The sequence below is a fragment of the Schistocerca cancellata genome, chromosome 1, assembly GCF_023864275.1.
Source record: "Schistocerca cancellata isolate TAMUIC-IGC-003103 chromosome 1, iqSchCanc2.1, whole genome shotgun sequence".
NCBI lineage: Eukaryota > Metazoa > Arthropoda > Insecta > Orthoptera > Acrididae > Schistocerca > Schistocerca cancellata.
In genome coordinates this window covers 646,328,768-646,353,803 of record NC_064626.1, presented here as the reverse complement: position 1 = coordinate 646,353,803, position 25,036 = coordinate 646,328,768, and the positions used below count along the sequence as shown (strand labels likewise).

Genomic DNA, 25,036 nt, shown 5'->3' with positions numbered 1-25,036 from the left:
AATGCAAAGCCACGACTATTTAAGTGAAGCTCTTGCTTCCAACTGCCCACCTCCATGGCTGAGTGACCAACTTGATACACACTCATTCATGCCCGCTACTGCTAATGATTTTTACTTGCTGGGGGCACTGGACTTGGGTAAAATCAGCCTCATGATGCCATCTGAGGAGCTACCTGATTCAGGGGCAGTGGCTCCAAGGTCAAAACATTGACAATGGCCATGACTGCAGTGTGCTCACCCCATGCCCCTCCATACCACATACAATGATGAATGACTGAAGATGAAACTGTGGTTAGCTGACTATTACGTAGGCGTCAGAGTCTAATTGCAGAGTCCCCATCCCCGCTCCTTTCAATAACCAATCAATAGATGTGTCATTCAACTCTTCTTGTACACTTATGTGTCTTCCTAAGCCTTTCTTCCATTTTATTCTAGTTTAGAAAGGTTTCCTGTTCCTCCTCCTACCATTGTACTTTATTTTCTTTCCCGATAGTTCCTAGTCTTAACCTTATCTCTACCCCTAAGTCACTCCACCAATTGTTAATTTGGGGGGGGGGGGGGGCACATATTTCTGTGGCATATATTTGCCACTCTTTTTCAGAACAATTTGTCATTAGAGCAAAATCTTATCCTGCTCGCCTAAATATGGAAAATAATCTTAGCCATGAGCTAACTACACCATGTGATCAAAAGTATCCGGACACTTGGCTGAATCCCTCCATCAGCAATGCTGGAATTCTATATGGTGTTGGCTCGCCCTTAGCCTTGATGACAGCATCCACTCTCGCAGGCATACGTTCAATCAGGTGCTGGAAGGTTTCTTGGGGAATGGCAGCACTTCTTCATGGATTGCTGCACTGAGGAGAGGTATCAATGTTGGCTGGTGAGGCCTTGCACGAGGTCGGTGTTCCAAAACATCCCAAAAGTGTTCTATAGGATTCAGGTCAGGACTCTGTGCATGCTAGTCCATTACAGGGACGTTATTGTTGTGTAACCACTCCACCACAGGCCGTGCATTATGAACACGTGCTCAATTGTGTTGAAAGATCCAATCATCATTTCCGAATAGCTCTTCAACAGTGGGAAGCAAGAAGGTGCTTAAAACATCAATGTAGGGCTTTGCTCTTATAATGCCATGCAAAACAAGGGGTTCAAGCCTTTTCCATGAAAAACATGACCACACCATAATACCGCCGCCTCCGAATTTTACTGTTGGCATTACACACGCTGGCAGGTGATGTTCATTGGGTATTCGCCATACCCACACCCTGCCATTGAATCGCCACATTGTGTACTGTGATTCGTCACCTCACTTGATGTTTTTCCACTGTTCAATCATTCAATGTTTACGCTCCTTACATTGGAAACAGTGGACCTAGGGATGTTTAGGAGTGTGGAAATCTCACATACAGATGTACGACACAAATGACACCCAATCACATGAACACATTCAAAGTCCTGGAGTTCCACGGAGTGCCTCATTCTGTTCTCTCACGATGTCTAATGACTACTGAGGTTGCTGATATGGAGTACCTAGTAGTCTGTGGCAGCATAATGCACCTAATATGAAAAACGTATGTTTTTGGGAGTGTCTGGATACTTTTTATCACATAGTGTATGTATATGAAGACACTGCAGTATAGAACTTACCTTGAAACCAAGTAAAGGTGGTCTTGAACAGCTAGTGACAAACTTTAATAACTGCCGTTTCTGTATATCCGAAAAGCCTTCAACTACTTGCCAAAACGCAAGTATTGTTGGGTGTTCTTGTGTGTAACCACCAGCATATACGGTATGTTGTTTAAGATCTTCTACATCAACAGGTACTTGGGCTCCTGAGATTAATACCTGCAGTTCTTTGTTGTTAAACATCTGCAGCCATTCTGGAGGTATAACATTTGCAAGACCCTGTATATGGAGACAAGTGTACATATTAGTAAAAATACACCTCAAAGTTGCATGAACATCAAGTCGAAATGCAATTAAAAATTGTTCCTCTCATACGTATATTTTCTAACAAAACTGAGCTTAAACACCTGATTAAGTAAGTAACTATTTCTTTCAAATTCATTCACGACAGCTCTCCTAAGTCACGTGGTAGAGGCAGTACATGCACCAAATCTTTAATGTGTCCCCGCATAAGAAAGTCACACGGAGTGAGATCGGGTGATCAGGGAGGCCATTTTATGAAACAGCTGTCCCCTTCTATAGCATGGCCAATCCATCAACGCGGCAGCTCCGTGTTCCGTACCCACGAACTTCACAATGAAAATGAGGTGGAGCCCCAGCCTGCTGAAAGACAAATGGAGAGACTGACTGTATTTGAGGCATCAGCCACTGCTGCAACATTTCCAAGTACAAATATCCAGTGACAGTGCTCTTGATGAAGAAGAATGGCCTATACAGTTTTCGATGTGACAAGGCAAAAAAAAATATTTACCTTTGAGGAATCACGCTCAAATTCAACGCATTTCTGTGGATGCTTTGTACCCCCAGATTCGACAGTTATGCCTGTTCACTTTCCCATTGGTGTGAAAAGTAGCTTCATCGTTAAAAATTAAGCGCTCAATAATGCCATACCCATCCTCATTCAACTGTTGCAACTGTGAACAAAACTCAAAATGCTTATCTTTTTCGTCATCATTGAGCTTCTGCACTTGCTCCAATCTGAATGGTTTCATAGACAACTTGTCACAGGACTTTCCACATTGTTACTGGAGCCATTTCGAGTTCACGGGATGCACGACACACCAGTTTCTTTGGACTCCTTATGAATGTCTCTCATACACATTCACTTCACTCACACTGGAACGTCTACTTCTCTTTGCCAGGCACAAGCAACCCATCTTAACGAACTTCTTGTGTCAGTGGTAAATGGCCTACCTTGCTGGTGGCTTCTTACCATCCTTCGTTCTAAACATCCATTGAACAGCTTTAGCACACTTATTGAAAAGTGCAAGCTTTTTGAGCCAGTGGCTCCTCCTCCTGGCAAAAGAGTTTAAGGGAAAGGAGAAGAGGGATGAAGGAAAAGGGCTGATGAGGTTTAGGAAATGGGGAGAGTTATGGAAAAGTCACCCCGAACCCTGGGTCAGCAGATTCTTACCGAACAGGACGAGAAGGAAAGTTTCACACGACATGCAAGGAATGTCAAATCTGAGAAAAATGGCATTTATTCGCATTCATAATGTGTCTAAATAGCTCCCTACTTACATTGAAAATTATTTGCAAAAGAAATGTTTTAATGCTACTGGATATTTTTAATACTGCATGTTCTCTTTGCTTGTCAGGTTGACTATCACTATGTGCTCTATTTCTTATTCTGTTCTTGCAGTCAATTGACATACCACAAAAACATTCAGTCCTTATCAGTGTCCTCATTTTGGTGTTATTCTGCCATCTCATGTGATCCCTCCTCATTTCTTTGATTTAGCTGCACTTCCATCTTCTTGTTGATTTCCATCTTTTTCTTCTCACTTTTCAGTTAAATGTCCTCTGGGTTCCATCTTTCATATTGCTATAAATCTCATCCACTACATCACAGAATATTCCACCCTCAACTATATTATATACATTTTTATCTGTCAATATGTCTGCTTTTACCCTGTCACATGTAACTGTGCTTTTACCCTGTCACATGTAACTGTGCTTTTACCCTGTCACATGTAACTGTACTGCACACCCCTTAATAATATGCTCTGGTGGTCCAAGTAGCATGCAGTCACATACAACACTATTTTATTCCTTACCGTATTTACTCGAATCTAAGCTGCACTTTTTTTCCGGTTTTTGTAACAAAAAAAACCTCCTGCGGCTTAGAATCGAGTGCAAAGTAAGCGGAAGTTCTGAAAAATGTTGGTAGGTGCCGCCACAACTAACTTCTGCCGTCGAATATATGTAGCGCTACACAGGCATGCAGATAAATACTGGCGGCAAAACCTCTGCGTCAGTAAAAAAAATTAAAAAGGTGGAAGACGAGCTTTTTTCTCCGCCCAGAGTTTCGACCACTTCATTTTCATACATTATCCAACGAAGTAAATACAAATTCCGTATTGTTCATCTTCAAATGCAGCAGCATTTCAATGTACTACGAAAATCCGACTGGCAAGACCGTTTGGGATGTTTGTCAACATGGCCAACTCTACGTTCTGAATTTTTTCCTACCTGTGAGAAGGGATGGTTGCTAATAGGAACTTTTATGAATTGTGAATCACACGCAGTATTCTCTTTACCGTAAGAGTAATACGAATATAAACATTTTGCCATGTATTCTTTCGTGTTTGCTGCTATGTCATTTAAATCCTTTCTGCCCAATAAACTACGAAACTAGAGTGCGACAACAGCAAACACGGAAGAATATACATACTGTATCATGTCATGTTTATATTCGTATTATTCTTATGCCTAATAGTGATACAGTCAGAATTGAAGCACGGGAATTGACTAGATTTAAAATCTAAGATGACTCTAATTTCTGTGCAGAATATAATTACTAAAGAGGCGTCTGCAAAGATTTTCAAACGGAGAAAAGTTTTCGCTAAACTCTCGTTCAGAACACCTAAACAGCCTATTATTTGGTTCTTGTTGATCATTATCAAAGAAAGCAGCAGTGTGAGTAACAACAAATAGCAGTCTCTTGCCATTGTTTCGCTAATGAGACGATTCCTCTCTCTTCTTTTTTTGAATCGTAAGCGGCGGTAGCGCGCACAAAAGCAAGCTATGCCGCGAGCGGCGACAGGCCGTAAACACTCATTATCAGAATGCGACGAACAATGCGTGACACAGTACAGTAATGCATTTTCAGCTTAGAGTGACGTAAACACCTATAACAAAGAGAACGGCACTTATCAGATCAAAGCAAAATAAGCAATCGATTCAAACCAGATGAAGCATGTGAAAAAGGAAGGGCACCCGTATAAATATGGACGGAGCGCCTGACGCATAGCAATGCCTACCTGGTAAAGCTTAACTGCTAAGCTTACGACAACCAAACTACTGTAGCTGTATCATTTATTCGACCTAAATTGTGTCTCATATTACAATTGACCAACTTTGTTTCGAGTTGGAGGTGTGGCCTAAAAGTTTTCTCTCTGCTTCGAGTCTCAAACTTCAGGTGCGGCTTAGATTCGGAAAAATTTTTTTCCTTGATTTCGAGTCTCATTTTTCAGGTGCGGCTTAGATTCGAGTGCGGCTTAGATTCGAGTAAATACGGTAATCTTCTTCAGGGGCATTTAATATGGTTCATGATCAAACTTAAAGAAACTAAACCTCTGAGATGGATAGATATCTCCATCAGTAATCTTTCCTTGATGTTGGAAAATATTTATTAAACATGTTTCCTGTATTGCTACTATCTCTCTCTTGTTTCCTGCCACTGTCTCATTAATTTATTTCTTATTTCTAATTTCCTATCATAATCACTCACAATAGCAAGCACCTTCTCTTTGTGCATTCTCCAAAGCCAGTACACACACATTTACATCTGATGATATACTTAATTGGCCACATTGTTAAAATGATCACAGAGGTGTATCCTGTTGCTGTGTGGCTCCTGTAATTCAAAGCATTACTCCATTTTGTGTGTAGCACATCTTCACCCATGCTGCTCCTCTGACTGAGTTCATACACTAGATTCATATGCAATAACATTAGTAAGAAAGTACTGGAGTATTTTCTGGTTAGCTGCAATAGCAGTTCAAAACTATTTGGAATACAGCCAGTATTATTATTATTTTTTTTTTTTTAGCTATCGTATTTCGCAACATTATTTGCACTATGACTGAGGCTGTGGTGTCCAGTTGAACTATGTACACTGTTTTATGAGCAGTATCTTTTAAGTAATTACAGAGGTACCATTTGTGTAGGTTTTCACTCTAATCTTCTGCCTGTCTTCTGGATCCTCTAGTTATGATTAGAAGCAGGTCATATGAGTAAACCACACAACCAGCCACTTATTGTGCAGCTGTCACTTTTGTCACAGGAGCTCTATCCCCAGATCCTAAAATTCTTCTTCTTCTTGTGTGCTATGTCTTTTGAGACAAGGATTGGGAACCATGCTGGTGTTTCCATAGATAATGACAGGTAACCACCAAAAAACCACACTTGGGCTAGCCACAGTATCACATCAACAGTCATTACTCTGCTGCACGTATCCAAAGTGTGTCTGAATCATTTTCAGATCTCCCAAATTAAAGCACTGCATGTTAAGTTACAAGGGCTCAGCCCTAGAGCCTATAACATGGGTCTCAAAATCAAGTCCTGCTGAGAACCTCTTGTTGTTGCTTTTAGCTTAGTTTCACTTAGACAATAAATCCACCAGAAGTCCCTTAACCTTTTATACAAAACTGCTGGAAATCTCACTCAACTGTGGAAACAAGGCAAGCCACTACCGGTTATCACATGATCCTGCAAAGTCAACCATCATTCCCACACTGCAAGTGTCTGTTGTATCTTTTACAAGACTTGTGTTCAACTGATAGCGTCTTCATTTGGTTCCTTGTTCTGAAACCCATACTGACTACCACTGAGACACTTTAGTTCTCTTAGTACTGCAAGCCTCTTGGAAAGCAACGTCTCTTGCTTTGCTAAATTTTAACTCATATGAGACATTATGACTACATTAATGCGGGATTCTGGTAATCACTTTTCTTTGGTTTGAAAACTTGTGGTATTATCTTTAAAATTAACTTTCATTCACTATATAGCCTTGCCAATTAAAGCATAATCTTGTCCTACAGTGCTTTAAGTATCACAGCCTTTATGTAATCATGCGCAGAAGCATTTCTTTTCTTCCATTTAATTATTCGATTTACTGGAAACAAAATTCATCCACATATAATTACTTATGGCAATGATTCTCTCCCCCCTTGTACTTCCATTATTTTGTGCTGTGCATTCTCATTGTGCTACAGATGTAGACTCCAGTTCAAAATATCTATGCAGAATAATTTAGGCTGACCAGATTTCCAAAATCAAAATAAAGGACACATATGGGTACCGAAGATTAGCAAACCTTGACTTTGAACCGTGACTTCATCCACATGGCGGTCAACCCTTAAAACTTATACAATATGGCAAACCTTGACGTCACTCATTAATGTAGGCAAACACAAACACAGGAATTAATACACATAGTATAGGAAGACACAAAGCTACATTTTTGCTTTCCAAAGCTAACATGTTGTATTTACTAGTGCGTCCTGTACTTACACTTGCTTCTTTCGAAAACACTTCATTTTTTAGTATGGTCTGTTGTGGGTAGAAAAATGGAACTTTCGAGTATAAAATGTGATAACACAAAAAATAGTTAATTGCAGAAAGAATATGAAATCGACCGGAGAAGTGCAGAAATTAATGGGTTTTGGGTGGGGGCAAACTAAATATATGGCAATTCCAATAATGAAGACGTACCAAATCAATCACTAGTGCAAAAATTAATCTGACGTACTCACACTAAAAATGACGAAATAACTTGCATTACTAATCAAATAAATATTTTATTGTTGTCACAATCAAATAATTGGGAGAGACAATGATTATTACTTATGGAGATTATTTATTTCTCTCTCAATTATATTTTGCAGAAGCATGTACGTCATTCAGGAGTTTGGTATTTGCAGATAGAATTTCACAAAAATCAACACACGAAGTATCCTGAAAATGAGTTTTTGCTATAATTACTTGCCCCACAGTTTGCATACTAAATCTGTTCTTTTCATCAATCCATAAACTATCTGTGACAGAGAACACTCTTTCTGCAGCAGCATTGGTGCCATGTAGAACTAACACAAATGAAATAATGAGCTGCATATTTTTGCAGTAGATATTTTCAGCTGCAAGCAAGCTGAAAATAACAGACCATTTTTCACCAACACTTTTCACAGTTTTCAATTCATCAATTTTTACTTCACATATTTTTTTTCATATGGATCACTTCCTCACAAAGCTGATCTTCACATATTTCTTTCAGAATATTTTCATCAAACCCCGATAAAGTTTTAAGATTTTACTAAACAGACTTCCAAAGAAGAGGATATTTGAGGTGAACCCAATTAAATTGTTTCAGCACATGAAATGGGTAAGCCCGCTTCCCAATATAATCAATTAATGTCTCACAAAATAAACCTGAAAGGTCAAAGAAATCAGCTCTTTCTGTAAGCAATCATCTTGCAATCTACTTATCAATGACTGAATTTTCATAGTTTGATAGTTTTCCTTCTTCCTTGATTTAACTTTCCTTTTCAACGTCTGTCACTCCTCCAAAGCCTCATTTGCTGGCATATCTGCTGCCTCAATAGTTTTTACTGTTGATGAAAGCATTTTCAACTGGTTCTGAATGAAACAGAGCCAAAGCAGAGATTGAGGATCACTGCAGAAAGATTTCAAGATGGTATGACATTTTTCTTTAGATAAAAAATAATCTTTTAGTTTGTCGTAAATACTGATAATTCTGTTAACAACCAGTTCCAAGGACAGCCATCTGCTTTTAAAATTACCGACCATCTGTTTGTATTCCACTTCAGAAAACTTGCAAATTTCTTGTAATTCTTTGACACAAATGGTGTAAATGTGGAAATACCAAAAAATTTTCTTTATAATTGTTTTTATGTCCACTGGGAGAATATCACTGCTGGTTTGTATTGCATTATGCACTATGTGAACTGCACAACCTACACCATGAATTTTGCTCTTCAGCAAAGGTTTAACTCTTACAAAGGCATTGTTTTGTCCCTTTCTTTCTGCACTTCCAAAATTTGTGTTGCAACTGTCTCCATAACATGCAATAATTTTACCCCTGAGATGGTATTTATCAGAACTTCCATGATAAGACTTGTTATAATGTCAGCCATTTCACCTGTTATATTCTGGAAGTCAATCACGTTTACTTGAATACCCTTACTTGGCACAAAATATCTAACAATCACTGGTACCAATATTACACTTTTATGATTGGATGTGTCCACCTTAACTTAAAACTTAAATATATTTCGCGTCTTTCAGTTCCGTGCATATTTGATGAGATGCATATGGAGCCAGCACATTCACTATTATGGAGTCACACTTTGTTCCTAAACAAGCAAACTTCTAATCAAACAGCTTCCTAATGACTGCAGCAGAGCAGTTGATTGATCTAAAGGAACGGTTGTGTGTCATTACATGAAAAGCTAGCAAAACTTCCTCAGCAGGATGCTTTTCTTCATCATTCACATAACTCTTCTCACAGTTTGTAATAAAAGACATCATAGTTTATGATGAAGTTTTGCTTGAAACAGCTAGCTTGTGTTTCTTCACATTAATGTGTTGCCAAGCATCAAATCAACCTCCATGATCGACTGTAAAAGTACTTTTACACAATGTGCAAAATAATTTCTGGGTTTGCAGTTCTAATTTCAAAAATGGAAATTCAGCTTTCATTTCATCAGTAAATACTCATTTCTTTTTGGCATTTCTGAGAAATTTAAACTTATGCAATATAATGCACCAGGCAACGTAATCTGCAACTCCTACCATCTAAAATCAGTTAAATCACACTTCTAATCACAGCAACCTCAGGCAACAGACAATTAAAAAAGAAACACAAAGTGATAAACTGCTCGTGGTTTACTGCACGGTGCCGGCATCGAAACAAATGAAATGACACCAACCAAAAAACTTCTTATTCAGTTTGATTTAATCAGATTATTTACTTTATTATTTGGTTATGACCATATTTGTTCTCCATTTGGTTACACTACACATTATTTAAAAACACGCTACTTCAAAATATATGGGGGGGGGGGGGGTTTAAGTAAAAAATGAGACCATATAGGACCCGTATTTATTTTGTTGGGGCAATGGGACAGTTAAGTTAAATAAAGGATGATCCGGTAAACTACGGGATGTCTGGTCACCCTAGTATAATTTGAGCAACACTTGCACTAGTTCTATCGGTGGTTGCTAGCATGACCTACCAATAAAAAGTAAAGATGTCATAAATATGAAGGTTTTGATCACCACAGGGCTTTATGAGGCATTAGCGTCGATCCTACAAGCGGTGGTTCATCACTGTTTCCCTCTAATCAGTTACAGTGGGCCTATAGTTTAACGTGAATTTCGGACCTCAGTGTAAATGTCTGTTTTTACATATACGAATGGCTGACATAGATGAAAGTTAGGTAATGGCCAGAACAAATCCTAAGATCAACCAGGAATTGACACTGAACCCAGTAAGACATCAACAAATTCCTGCAGATTACAATATTTGTCATATTTCTGTCTGCCCAAGACAATACAGATCTCTGCTGAATAAGTGCAGGACATAAGCTATGAGATTGATAATCAGCAACTCTCACATTTGTCTGACAAAATTTGAATAATAATAATAATAATAATAATAATAATAATAGTTAGGGGAAAAATTAATAATGAACTGTGGGATCTTCTACATAGAAATAATATTAAAACTAAATTGGTAACTTACACTGATGAGACACAGAACTCACCTGTTTGAAAGCATTGCACTGAGCCCTCATCTGCCTATTCAGTCTGTAATCTGCAACTAGATGAATATATTCTATCCTGTTTAAAGCAGTTACTTGAATGTTTGCACCACCTTCCTTTAATTCATCCACCTATTGCAAAATAGATCTCTCAGTTCATGATATTGCAAAACAGTGTACTCTATTAAGACTTTTTTCCTATATTTGGAGAGTAATGATGCACTTACTCTTGTTTTTCCAAGTTCTTCATTCAGAACAGTAAAATCTAGTCCCAAATCGGCAACATCACCATCATAATTCTTGAGATATAAAAGATTGCGATACATAAGAGGATCTAGAGATGCAAGATGATGTACATCAACATCTGAATGCCGTCCAACCAACTTTGACAGAAAAAATTCAGCAAATGGAAGCTCTACTAGTAAGTTTTCATACAGTGCCTGGAATAAGAAGAGAGAGATATGTTTTTCTTTACTTACAAAGTTCATTATTATAATGAAATTATTCACAATTAAATAGCCAATGCATGATGTCACTATACTTACTTTTCCCAACATTCGTCCAATGAAGAAGTAATGCTTTGGGAAGTCATCAAAAAGCAGATGAACACTAGGATTAGGGTACAGAAAATTATCTTTCGTGAGACGGAAAAAGCCTCTGTTAGGGTCAAAGGCTGTTTTAAGAAGTTCAGAAAGGAATTCTCTGAAGATACCACCACCATCAACACCTGCTTCATCCATTCCAACCTCATTAACCAGCTGAACTCTCATTTTCAGGCGTAGTTCCGGTTCTATACAAGAAAAAAATGAGTACTAATACAACAAATGTTAAAATAAAATGACTTTACCAAACAATAAAATAATTTACATGGAAAGATTCAAATAAATGATATAAGCTAAAAAATTGAAAGCCTTACGCTTCCAGTTTTTCTACACTAAATAAATTCAGTTATGATTTAAAAACATATAATAAGCAACTGCTGATTGGAAAAAAATTACTAACCATTCTCAAGCGATAGTTTATCAAAAGCATCTTCATACAAATAATTTCTCCTTATTGCAACTTGTATACTTGGTCCTTGAAGAAAATGACTCTGTTCTCCTTGATGTTCCATTTTATCTCTTATTATTAAACTCTGGAAAACTAAAACACGCTCTTGAAATGGCACTACAAATGGCAGTTCTCTGAGAATGGTTATTGTGCGGATTTCCTTTGTTGATAGCGGTGGGCCTTCCTCTAAAACCAATAATTATATTTAATTTACACATTAATCAATATTCAGTATGATGATATCAACACCAATGGTTTCTTAACATATATAATATTAAGATGCATAAAATATGACAGGTGTACCTTAAAGTGACATGACAAAGTACTTCACTACACACCTAAAGAGTGAACACCACAATACAAAACTACAAAAAAATTGTTAACATAGACCACTTTACAGTGAACAAAAAAATGTGGAAACTGAAGAAGACACTAGAATTCTCAGTGGCACTCTTCAAGCTAAGTCTGAATTTGATTTCTTATTGTCTAGAACTTATAAATAAGTACGTATTTATGTATATCATCGGAACAAACAACTTATAACGGGTTTTCAACAAATAACGCAACAATTTTTTTTTCTCAGCCAGGATAGGTTGAAAAAATGTGGAATTTGTTGTGAGATACTGTGGGACATTCCTGCTTCTACCCCTGCAGTGTCGTGAAGTTCCAACAGGTGGCGTGCTATAAATAGCCTTCAAATGGCATTCCAAGCAGAGAACTGTCTTGAGTTTTTGAGTTTCTTTTGATGGAAAACTAGAGTATCATTTATATTCATAGGCACTTGCACAATGTCTAGAGAGACTTGGCAGAGAACAAAAACACGGTGAGTCAGGGGCAAGGCATTTGACACTCGTGTGCCAGCTAGCCACACACAGATGCGACTCCCGCAATGTTGCACTGTGCAGACATTCTCATCTGAGGCGATCGACAGATCACAATCGAACACCTTGCTGAGCAAGTCCTCGAGTTGGGGTATTCAAACGTGCGTGCCCGCTGGGTTCCTCACCACTTAACAGAAGACCATAAAGAGCAACAAAGGACCACCTGTACAGAACTGCTTGCAAGTTTTGTACAACATCGTCACAAGCAATGAAACACGGGTTCATCACTAAGAACCGGAACAGGAATCGACGGATTGTTGCTATGCCACTTCTCTTCTGAAGAAAAAGTTCAAAGTCGCACAATCGGCCAGTAAAGCCATGGTGATGATATTCTGGGACTCTGAAATGGCTATTTGTTTGCTGTACTGCCTCACGATTCAATAATAAAATCTGAAGCGTACTGGGCTACTCGCAGGAAACTGAAGAAATGGCTCCAGTGTGTTTATTGCCACAAAATTGCAAACAAACTTCTCCTTCTCAATAACAACAAAAGACCTCACATAAGTTAGCACACCTAAAAGGAACTCACAAAACCTCACTGGACTGTTGTTCTTCATTTATTCTACAGCCCAGATCTTGCACCTTCTGACTTTCCAACTGTTTGGTCCACTGAAGTATGCAGTCTGTGTGAAGAAGTACACGGATGATTGGGAGGTTACTGACACAGCAAACCGGTGGCTCCAATGTCAACTAGTAGAGTGGTACAATGCAGGCATACAGGCCATCCCAGTAATGTGACTTAAGGCAATGACATTGAACGGAGATTATTTTGAAAAATATGGCTTCGTAGCCAAAAGAGTCGGGAATAAAACGGTGTACTGGAATCCTGAATAAAACCAACCTGCTTTCAGAAAAGAAAAGTGTTGCATTACTTATTGAATGCCCCTTGTATTTCACATTGGGACTTATTCCCCAGTGAAACAGACCAAGAGCGATTAAAACATAATGAAAAGCAAAAAACAGAGATAACGACTATAAATTTCAAAATCACTGAAAATTTAGCAATGACTAAAGCCCTTGTTAGTATCGTCAGAATGGGCTTTGGAAAGACCACCTGGAAGTTGTTAAAATTGTTTATTTACAAATTTCTACAATGGATATTCATGGCACGTCTGAATAGCTACGGAAACAATATGCAGCTTTAGTTACAATGAACGCCTTATTTTCAAGAATAGTACAAAAAACTGCTTCATAATAAGTTTAAGGAGAACATTTTGAAAATCTCTTTTCGGACTATTTCACATCACAACGGTCACTTTGAAATAAGAATGTTGACACTTCGAAAGGTAAACCGAGAGTTTGCATTGTGTGGGTCAGAAATCAAATAGCAGAGTGAAAAGGAGACAAAGACATGGGGAGTTAATTATTTTGATGTGAATTTTATCGTCTCAGTATTCCAATGTGGCTACTGAGAATGACAATGAGTTCCAGTGAGCTCCCAGCATGTTCCATGAAAGAGCGTTCCCATTCTCGGAATTAAATCATAAATCATTTAAGCAGAGGTTTCAATTGGACTGTGCAATTAGAACTAATGTTGAGAGATATCTGCTGAAACCAACAAAAAGAATCCAGTCACTGACTGCAATGTGCATGCTACTTTTAACATCAAGATTGTAGATACAGCTTTGCTTCACTGGAGAAAGAATTAATCAAAATTCGTATGAAGGAATTCAGCATTTATCTTTCACAATACTGCTGTCAATACTTCAGATGAAGAGCATGAAAAGGATGACAATGTATTGTTGGGAGAAGAGTGTATGAAGAAATTTCCAGTACCTACAGGAAATGAAGCTAACAATAGTCATAGAGCAATGAGGGTGGCATTTATTAACGATGTATTTACATAAAGAGTTAAAAATTGGAATAAATTTATGAAGTGTCAGTTTGAAAGCCTGATCATCTGTCTCTTATGTCTAGTAATTTATTTAGTTGTGTTTCAGAACATGGAGTGAACAAGAAAATCATGAATAATATTATAAACTACCTTTTACACAATAAACATGCTCAAAATTTTTATCAGAGCATATTGAAATGTATACACATAGCACTTCTTATGACTTCGGGATGAAAATGTGCATCACCATAGTAAATGATGCAAAAAGTAATAAACTGTGGCTTCACATTGCAATAATTAGCTTCTGTCTGCTGCCCATAACAGTAGGCTTCATGAAATTACTGCCTCTAGTTTTTATGTACTTCAAACTTGAAAAGTTATGACACTGTTCTTACAGTAGTTTATGCACCACATGCAATCACATAAAGACAAAATGTAGTAACTGTGAAGTGCATCTTACAATGCATCACATCATGCATGAATGCTTTCTTGGTTCTTTTCATTGGTTATTTTCATTACACACTTTCAAACTCTCTCAGTCATGATCTGTCCCGATTTTCTGTGAATTGAAGTCAACAGCAACTTCTTTCCACACCTCTGCCTTGTTGGCTGCCGTAGCTTTATCAGCCCCCCCCCCCCCCCCCCCCCCAATCCTGCCACCTTCTGCCCTTATATCAGCTCAATACAATTTCAAGCAGCAAACCTTTTTCATATGGGGAACAGTTGGAAGATTTTCACTTTCCCCCCCGTCTTTATAATACTGGGTGGTTAAAATTAAAGTGTAGTTACTCACAGAGGTACAGGCTGTTCTGTAATTATTGTGTGGCAGTGAAACTTGGTAGATATTCTAATGTGTTAATGGGCAATTGATGTATGTTGGAAAAAAAGTAGTTCCAATTTTGGTCACCAGATTTAAATCTGGTGCTGTCAATGCAAGATGATGTACAGAAATGTTTCCATATATAATGGATTAAAGAACAGAACATGAGCGGGGAAGGTCAAACAAGTGGCGTAATCTTGATTTTATTATTAACCACTGCTTATACAATTCATTCAATATGAGCATCAAAGACGCTGAAGAGATGCTGTACAGCACCAGATTTGCACTTGGTGGCCAATATAAGAACTACTTTTAATTAATTTACTTTTTTCTTTTTTCCAGCAGAAATCTGCTCTGCATTAACACATTAGCATATCTACCAAGTTATGCTGTCAGATGATAATTACTGCCAATACTTCATGAACAGATGCACTTCAATTATAAACACCCAGTACAACACCTTCAATAATAAATACTGTTCCTCTACAATATATGATTAATATCAAGGGCAAAGCATGATAATTGTGTTGATAGCTGATGTTAGCCATGATGTAAGCCATATTGTCAAGCATGTTTTGTGCTTTCTTAGATCAACACTGAATCTCCTTTGGTGGATTCCAGTTTAGTGTTATACAACAGAGAAGGTACCTGAACAGTGTTCAATTTCTGAACTAACATCAAATTTGAGCTCCTGTCAGCAATGATTATACAATTGGCCCTTAGAGAGGTAACGAGGTAAAATCAAGGTACCGAGAGAAATATTGATACCACAGATGGTAAATAATTGCATGAAGGATAGAATATCACTCGAACCCCGGATCTCCTGCTTACATGGCAGACGCTCTATCCATCTGAGCCACCGTGGGCACAGAGGATAGTGCGTCTGCAGGGACTTATCCCTTGCACGCTCCCCGTGAGATCCACATTCCCAACATGTCCACAGCACTACATTCGTAGTGCACCTAATAGATATTTGCCCATCATACTCATTACTCGTGGCAGATTAATCTAGCAAGTCCCAAACGAGTTCGGGCATAGCTTGTGCGTTCACACCAGAAGGTCAATGGCCGGGAAGCCATATTTTAACTATATATGACGGTAGTATCTGTTCCCGAAAGAACAGTTACCGTGGATGACAATGCAGCTTTGCTAGAAATGAAATGATAATTAAATGGACACCCTAGCTGCAAACAAACGTTGATGTACTTCATTGGGGACACGTTGAAAATAAGTGCCCCGACCGGGACTCGAACCCAGGATCTCCAGCTTACATGTATGATGGGCAAATATCTATTAGGCGCACTACGAATGTAGTGGTGTGGACATGTTGGGAATGTGGATCTCACGGGGAGCATGCAAGGGAAAAGTCCCTGCAGACGCACTAACCTCTGTGCCCACGGTGGCTCAGATGGATAACGCATCTGCCATGTAAGCAGTAGATCCCGGGTTCGAGTCCCGGTCGGGGCACACATTTTCAACATGTCCCCAATGAAGTACATCAACGCCTGTTTGCAGCTAGGGTGTCCATTTAATTATCATTTCATTTCTAGCAAAGCTGCATGGTCATCCACGGTAACTGTTCTTTCGGGAACAGATACTACCGTCATATATAGTTAAAATATGGCTTCCCGGCCATCGACCTTCTTGTGCGAACGCACACGCTATGCCCGAACTCGTACGGTACTTGGTAGATTAATCTGCCACGAGTAATGAGTATGATGGGCAAATATCTATTAGATGCACTACGAATGTAGTGCTGTGGACATGTTGGGATTGTGGATCTCACGGGGAGCGTGCAAGGGATAAATCCCTGCAGATGCACTATCCTCTGTGCCCACGGTGGCTCAGATGGATAGAGCGTCTGCCATGTAAGCAGGAGATCCCAGGTTCGAGTCCCGGTCGGGGCACACATTTTCAACATGTCCCCAATGAAGTACATCAATGCCTGTTTGCAGCTAGGGTGTCCATTTAATTATCATTTCATTTCTATCAAAGCTGCATGGTCATCCACGATAACTGTTCTTTCGGGAACAGATACTACCGTCATATATAATCAAATAATTGTTATTGACTAATCACCTTAATTATGAAGTTATAAGTTCCTAAAAAAATTGCAGAAATGAACATTTTACAATCTGAAGTTTTTTTAAAAAAAAAAAAAAAAAAAAATCAGGAAAGGTGGTGTTTACATTTCACTAATTATATACGATAAAATATTTTACAGAGCATAATTACTTCCCTCCTGAGTATATAGTAAACCTGTCTACAACAGATTTTGTCATCATGGCTTACTGAGATTGGTTACGCTGAGAGACATCGAAAATTTTTTATTCCGTGCAGATCAGAATAAAGGATAGGAATAAAACTGCTTTTAAACCAAGTAACGTAACAAAGTTCAAGGGATTTGTCTAAGTTGTTGCACTTTTTCTAACAGGTGACATCACAAGACACGCAGTTCACCTATTTATCCATACTTATTAATAGAAAATACACATAATGGTTGTTGTCATGAAGTACAATACTGAATGTTGATCTAGTATGAATGCAGAAACCCCAAATGATTTAATGATCAGTAAAATGAACCATTTGTCTTTAGGGGGGAGTATGTTACCAAAATAATTTTGCAAAGGATCATATTTGGGCTGCAAAGACGCAACAAGATTACAGTTCAAGAGCAAAGCATCTTCAGTCACCAAAGAAAATCCAAATTCTGTGTTATACAAGTACAGGCAGACCCAGGAAGACAAAGAAGCAGTGGGTGAGGAAGTGTAGTGAATATTTCTGTATAAAATATTGAAGATGGGCCCCACATTTAATAATGCAAGCGGATTTTATTTCCATGTTTTACTTTTATTTTCATTAATGACATGTGAGATACATTTGTATTGATATTGCAATATTTGAAAAATTACAGAAATGTTTGTAAAGCACACTTGATGTTTTACTAAACTAATTTCTAGCCTTTTCAACTTAACCCAATTTGTTATTTACCATTTTTTTTTTCCTCTGGAAAATCATCTTTATTCAAGGTTGGAGAGTATATGAAATATAGCATTTAAAAGCCTAAATCAGGCTTCTAACTTTTAAAATTTTCCAGCCGAGGGCCCCAGACTCCCCTCCAAATTTGCCATGTGGTTACTGATAGCCTCTTCTCAAGGTTGGTAGCTACGTAAAAGTGTAATAAACAATAGGACAGACAACAGTAAAAACATGGCAACAGAAATAATCAGGTAGGTAGTGTAATGGTATTTGAATTACGTAACCATTATGGCACCTCACCTCAACCTCTCGATTCTACTGTGTTTCTGTAAAGTAGTTAACATGTTTCTGAGACAGCATTCAGATTTGATTTCATTAACGTAGAGGTACTTTGATACATCGATATGTTTATATTGCAATGATATTATTCTTATGTGTATTCTTTCTTTTGTCACTATGATCTTTGTCGTACTTGTAACTCTGACTTTTGGGCGCGTAAGCGGTTATTAGAGAGTCAAGTCTTGGTCGTCATGTTGAAAAGATGCAAATTGTAGTCAGTTTATAAAATGTGAACTTTAACAGTGAGGAAGATATTTTCAAGTATGTTTTATATTGTGAAGTGATGTTTTGTGTGTTTACGTGATATTGCAACAAAAGTAATAAAAAAGAAGGGTAACTTAAATTCGGAGTGCTGATTACTTTTTTTACATCACCATTGTGCTAACTTGCAAAAGTTTAATCTTCAAGAATGGTTTATGCAACACATCTATAAAACTTTTGAATATCACAAAATAACACCTAGGCCTCTCTGCATCCAAGCTTGGAGTTATCACTACCTAGATTTTCGATGATTGAGCCATGAGTTCACAACGAGCCCAGCGTGGGAAACACGAAAAGATGAGTGCCTAGTTTATCCATTATTTAATGAAATGACTTTATTAACTGTGCTCTAATGACACCTGCCACATAATATAACTTTGCTGTTGCCCGAAAATGCAGTATTTAGCAGCGTGAGCAACACCACAATCATAATTAATTTTTGACCTTTGTTGTGGTAGGAGTAGGAAGGTGCAGTTGAGAGTGCCACAGGGCTCAGCTTGCAGCAGAAGATGTTCCCCACCACAACCATTTCAGACCCAAAGAAAAGAAGATCACAGATGAATGTCCCATTGAGAATAAAATCATTAAAGACAGAACACTAGTTTGGATTAGAAATGCATAGCGAAGGAAATCAGCCAAGCCTTTCAATGGAACCACCCCAGCATTTACATCAAGCAATAATGAGAAATCATGGTAAATCTAATCTGGATTGCTGGACATGGATTTGAATTGCCGTCGTCCCAATGTGAGTCCAGTGTGCTAACCACTGTGCCATCTCGCTCAGTCCTCACACTCGGTCTGAAATAGTCAAAACATTAACGACGAGAAGAGAACCCACTCTCTCAGAGGAAATATAACAACCTTTTCAATTGTTCTTTTGTTATTGGCTAGTATCCAGGATAACAATCCTTGTAAGGTGTTGCATTCATCACAGCACTATATGAAGGAGACGACCTAAAAAAGGACAAAAGGGTGCAGCAGAGACAGGAATAACCACATCTGAACATAGAGTGAAAGGGAGATGACAAGAGTGGCTGGCAGAGGAGGTAGGGTTGAGATGCCCATCAATACAACATCTGGTAGGATGTACCCGAACCCCAATCACTGCCCCAAAAAACAATTAGAAACATTAGATCTGAGGATAAAAATCCCTTTCTCAGAAGAAACAAAGTATCAGTTCAGTTGTTCATATGCCATCCATCAACAATAAAGCCCAAAAGTTTGGAAGACCCCACTTGGCATGGAGAGCTGAGAAGAAGGGGCATTCCATCAGGATGTGAGCTACTGCCTGTAAACTTCCAAAACTACAATGTTGGAATGGCTCATTACATAAGCTAAAACTATGGGTTAACATGGTAGGACTGATGAAAAACAATAGGTGATGGCCGCTCCTCCAAATCGAAACAAAGTTGGTCCATTCTAATACGAGACATAGCTTAGGTCGAATGAATGACGATACAGCTACAGTAGTTTGGTTCGAGTCGTAAGCTTAGCGGTTAAGCTTTACCAGGTAGCCATTGCTACGCGTCAGGCACTCCGTCCGTATTTATACGGGTTCCCTTCCTTCTTCACGTGCTTCTTCTCATTTGAATTCATTGCTTGTTTTTCTTTGATCTGATGAGTGCCGTTCTCTTTGTTATAGGTGTTTACGTCACTCTAAGCTGAAAATGCCTTATTGTACTGTGTCATCCATTGTTTGTCGCATTCTGATGATGAATGTTTACGACCTGTCGCCGATCGCAGCATGGCTTGCTTTAGTGCGCGCTGCTGCTGCTTACAACTAAAAAAAGAGAGAGGAATCGTCTCATTAGCGAAACAATGGCAAGAGACTGCTATTTGTTGTTACTTACACTGCTGCTTTCTTTGATAATGATCAACAAGAACTAAATAATAGACTGCGTATGATAGGATGTTCTGAATGAGAATTAAGCGAAAATTTTTCTCCGTTTGAAAATCATTGCAGGCGCCTCTTTAGTACATTACATTCTGCACCGAAATTAAGAGTCAACTTAAATTTAAAAATCTAGTCAATTGCCGTGCTTCATTTCTGACTATCACTATTGGGCATAAAAATAATATGAATATGAACATGACATGATATGTATATTCTTCTGCGTTTGCTGTTGTCTCACTCTAGTTTCGTAGTTTATGAGGCAGACAGGATTTAAATGAGATAGCAGCAAACACGAAAGAATGCATGGCAAAATGTTTATATTCGTATTATTCTTACGGTGAAGAGAATACTGCATGTGATTCACAATTCATAAAAGCTCCTATTAGCAACCATCTCTTCTCACAAGTAGGAAAAAATTCAGAACGTAGAGTTGGCCATATTGACAAACATCCCAAACAGTCTTGCCAATGGATTTTCGTAGTACATTGACATGCTGCTACATTCGAAGATGAACAATACGGAATTTGTATTTACTTTGTTGGATAATGTATGAAAATGCAGTGGTCGAAACACGGGGCGGAGAAAAAAGCTCCTCTTCCACCTTTTTTTTTTTTTTTTATTTATTTACTGATGCAGAGGTTTTGGTGCCAGGATATATCTTAGTGGCTGCAAAGCATGCCTGTGTAGCGCTACATATATATTAGACGGCAGAAGTTCGTTGTGGCGGCACCTACCAACATTTTTTAGAACTTCCGCTTGCTTTGCACTCGATTCTAAGCCGCAGGCAGTTTTTTGGATTACAAAAACCGGAAAAAAAGTGCGGCTTAGATTCGAGTAAATACGGTATCAAAATGAATGATGAGTGAGTAGTTACTATTCTAGCAAAACAGCTGGGCAATTCATATTGTGGGATACCTAAATGGCGTGTTAGATGCAGAGAAGTTCTCAAGCATATTGGCCACCTTTTCACACAACATTGCACCATTTATGAGAATACTGAAAGCACATGCTGTCTAAAACCAGTACTTTATATAATTCTTCCAGCTGTGTATATATAGATTAACTGGCATATGTCAACTTTTTTTAATCTGCCACTTTCCAAAACCATTTCTGACAATGGAGTTCATCATAGACACAGGTACCCCTAAGGCCTGTGCTAATGTGATGTGGGTTTCACAATGAACTTGAAATCTTTTGAGAATTTTTACTCTCTTCATAATATTTTCCATTTTAAAACTGCAACAGAAAACATTAAGCTTTCACTTGAAAGAAACCACTAACAACACAAAATCTTGATCACCTACACAAGGCTACGAATGGTGCTACGTGGCACATGCAACTAACTCTCAGCATGGTTGTTGACAGCAGTAGCTATGTAAACTGAAACTGACTCACCCTCTGTCTGTAACAACAGCTTTATGGTGCAGGCAATTTGGTCAAGCCTTAATGAGAAAATGACACTGTGTTCAGTGCACACACAATCCACAAACAAAACTATACTATTAGTTACAAATTCTGGGAAGTAGATGTCCTATGCATATGATCATAATCACAGGCAGCTTTAAATTGAAACAATAAGGCTACAATAACATCAGCTTACTACTAAAAGCTAAGGTTGGGAATGACAAGAAAAAGTTAATGTTTGTCTGAAGTAACACATTCTTCAGACTTCTGTCAAAACAGCTGCTCCTGTCACGATTAAGCTGAGTAGAGCCTGGAAATGGCAGGAGATAAAGTGCAAGCACCACCGATTATTCCAAAGTCTGCTGCTCCAGATCCATTGAGTAGAGCACCCAAGGCTCAAGAAAGTTAACCGTTTAACATTTGTAAACATTTGTTGAAGGCCACACCATGGCAGCAATATTTTATGTAAACAACATCAGTATTTTCTCCACTGTTGCTTCATAAAGAGTGAATCACAGGAAAATTATAAATATGTTAACGCAAAAATGGGTGCACCTTAGCACTGAACATAGGATATTAGATGGGAGTGATAAAAAGGTGTTACGTTAGTTCTGAAAAAATGAAAATCTGATTCTGAGTAAAACTTGATACTGTGTAGTGCCACCTCATCCATTATAACATGCTGGAGCATGCTCAGTATGCTGTGCACGAGGTGAGATAGACTCTCTTCCTCAAGCCTGACCCCGTCTACAATGGCAGCCCCCTTGAGGGCATCCAGCATTGTGTGGCCATTTCCTGCAATGACAGACTAAGTTTCAGCTAGTCCCAAGCATGCGCAACCAGTTTCATATCAGCAGATACTGCAACACTACTCCATTTGGTTCATTCCTAATTTCTGCAAGAAGGTGTTCACAAGGTTAGCACAGTGTGCTCAAGTATTATCACCAAAATGCTGACTGTCGGGCTGTACAGTAGGTAGGAGGATCCTGTCTTGATGCTACTGTACAACCCCAGCTGTCAGTCGCACCTTGAAACCCAAGGAACTAGTAACTTTTATTGTCTTTGTATCTCGCTAAGATTTTAAATTGTCTAAACTTCTGGCCATCCATCCCAATAAATACAGATATTTTATTGGACTTTATAACTTTCATTCGTCCCCAACAATGCACTTGCTCCTCCATGCCAGCATCCTACTCATGCCATTGTGTATACACCATAGCCATCTTTATACTCTCAATAACTATGTAAGGTTCTAATATCTGTACATGATACCAGCCCAGAATGTGACTGACCAACTGTCCTGTTGTATTTGTGGAACTGCCTGCCTAATATATGCAATGATATGTAGTGACCTCTACACTTTCCTATGAAAATTGGCAAATGTTACATTAGTCCCGCACTTGTCAGTGAAGTGAGCCTGGTGACAGCTACAGGTTCCATTCCAGCTGGTCACTTACCCACCTTCACACACAGCTGTGCTGTAATTGATCACGATGAGATGGTTGCCTACTTTCTGAGTTGACACAGCCCTCACAGAATGCACACAGTTCTGTAGCATTCTACCTACACGCCATAATTCTACTGCTGGTGGTGTTGACTGCAAGTAACTGCAAAGAGCCATATCCTCAATGTTTTGTGATGTCCCATGGCAAAAGTTTAATGTTCAAATGACATTGCTCCAGTGCCGCCGATGTGGTGAGCAATTTTCTGTGCTTACAATCCTTTCTGCCATAAAATAAGAGGTTGAGACAGACTGAACCATGTAAACAGAAGTTGCATAATCCAGTTCACAACTGGAGGTATAGGGCACTCTACTGCAAAGCACTAAGTATGCAAATTTACTTTTACCTCCACTACAAGTGTGGCTGTCTTTAGAAATTTTGTGTGGTCAAAACAGTATTGAGAACGAGGTTTCCAACAAAATAAACATATACAGTGCAAGTCAAAAGCATGGTGCAAAAAAAATATTTGAATAGTTTAAATTGAAGCTTGACACTCGTGAACACGTTACCTGCAAAAATTAATTAGTGCATCTCAACAAGCTTGTAAAATGTAGACTGGGGGGGGGGGGGGGGGGCGGGCATGGCAGTATTTAGATTTAATAAGTGCAATACAAAGTTGTGTACTGAACACACAACATCAGTTGCAATGCAGATTAAAGCCAAGACTTAGTCACTGACAGAACAAATATAATAAAAACACAGAATCTGGATGTACAAACTCAAACATGGTACACGTGAGAAGTTATACATTAGACAAACAGGCTTTTTGGTACAATATAATGAAAACACCTGCCAAAGTAAAATAATAGCATTTGGTCAATATTTACTTGAATGCATGGTAGAATCAAGGACACTTTCATGTTCATGCATACAGCTCCTTAAAGACTGCAATTGGTTGTACTGGAGGAGGCGGAGCTTTAAATATGTAATGAATACATTTGTCCATTTACAAATGCCTTATATACCTTCTCATCCACATACCACAAGTGTTACAGTACATCTTGAAGAAAAAAAAATAGGGGGAGAAGAAAAACAAACTTGCTGAACAAAAAACTACTGACAGGTCTCTGTCATTCGACTGTATTAGTAGATTGCAGTATATGCATAAATTCAAACAGGCAGTTAACTCTAAATTGTAAAGTTAAAGACTCATAAATTTGCAAAATATGATGTGCATGTACTGAGAAGTCAGAGAGAATCTCAAATTTGATACATACCTCAGATAGATATGACTGTGCACCCACCATTCAAACCTGTATTTCAAACTATCAGCATACGGGGATTGTGACAAAACAGTTTTAAATGTACTTAAAGATAGCAAGCTAACAGGTACAATCACAAGTCATGCATTTTGGAATTAGAAGATGTCACTACATATACAGTGAATTTGAAGACAGTTGGTACTAGAAGCAGAACCACATTATGTTATGTGGCTGAGGCCAATCATTACTCAAGTGTAGTAACATTTCCATATTGAGTACCCAAAGTTTCTTCTGTTCAAATACTCAAAAATAGTGAAGACTGAATTTTATGTATTATACTGGAAAAAACAAAAACAAACACATTCATGCACACACGCATGCACATGCACTCAAAG

The 25,036-nt window shown here is 38.4% G+C and overlaps 1 protein-coding gene and 1 non-coding gene across 3 annotated transcripts in view; one reads left to right on the top strand and one right to left on the bottom strand.

The window, feature by feature from the left end:
- LOC126183417 (ubiquitin-protein ligase E3C) overlaps positions 1–25,036 on the bottom strand; it is a 216,554-nt gene that overhangs the window by 23,016 nt on the left and 168,502 nt on the right. For both annotated transcript variants that reach the window (XM_049925370.1, XM_049925378.1), the window contains exons 12-16: positions 11,478–11,711; positions 11,021–11,265; positions 10,703–10,915; positions 10,479–10,607; positions 1,651–1,908 (exon numbers count right to left, since the gene is read on the bottom strand). In XM_049925370.1, coding sequence (XP_049781327.1) covers positions 1,651–1,908; positions 10,479–10,607; positions 10,703–10,915; positions 11,021–11,265; positions 11,478–11,711 — 1,079 coding nt within the window. The remainder of the gene's footprint in view (positions 1–1,650; positions 1,909–10,478; positions 10,608–10,702; positions 10,916–11,020; positions 11,266–11,477; positions 11,712–25,036) is intronic.
- On the top strand, positions 16,893–16,967 carry Trnat-ugu (transfer RNA threonine (anticodon UGU)). The gene has a single exon. It is a non-coding gene; the product is annotated as a tRNA-Thr (tRNA).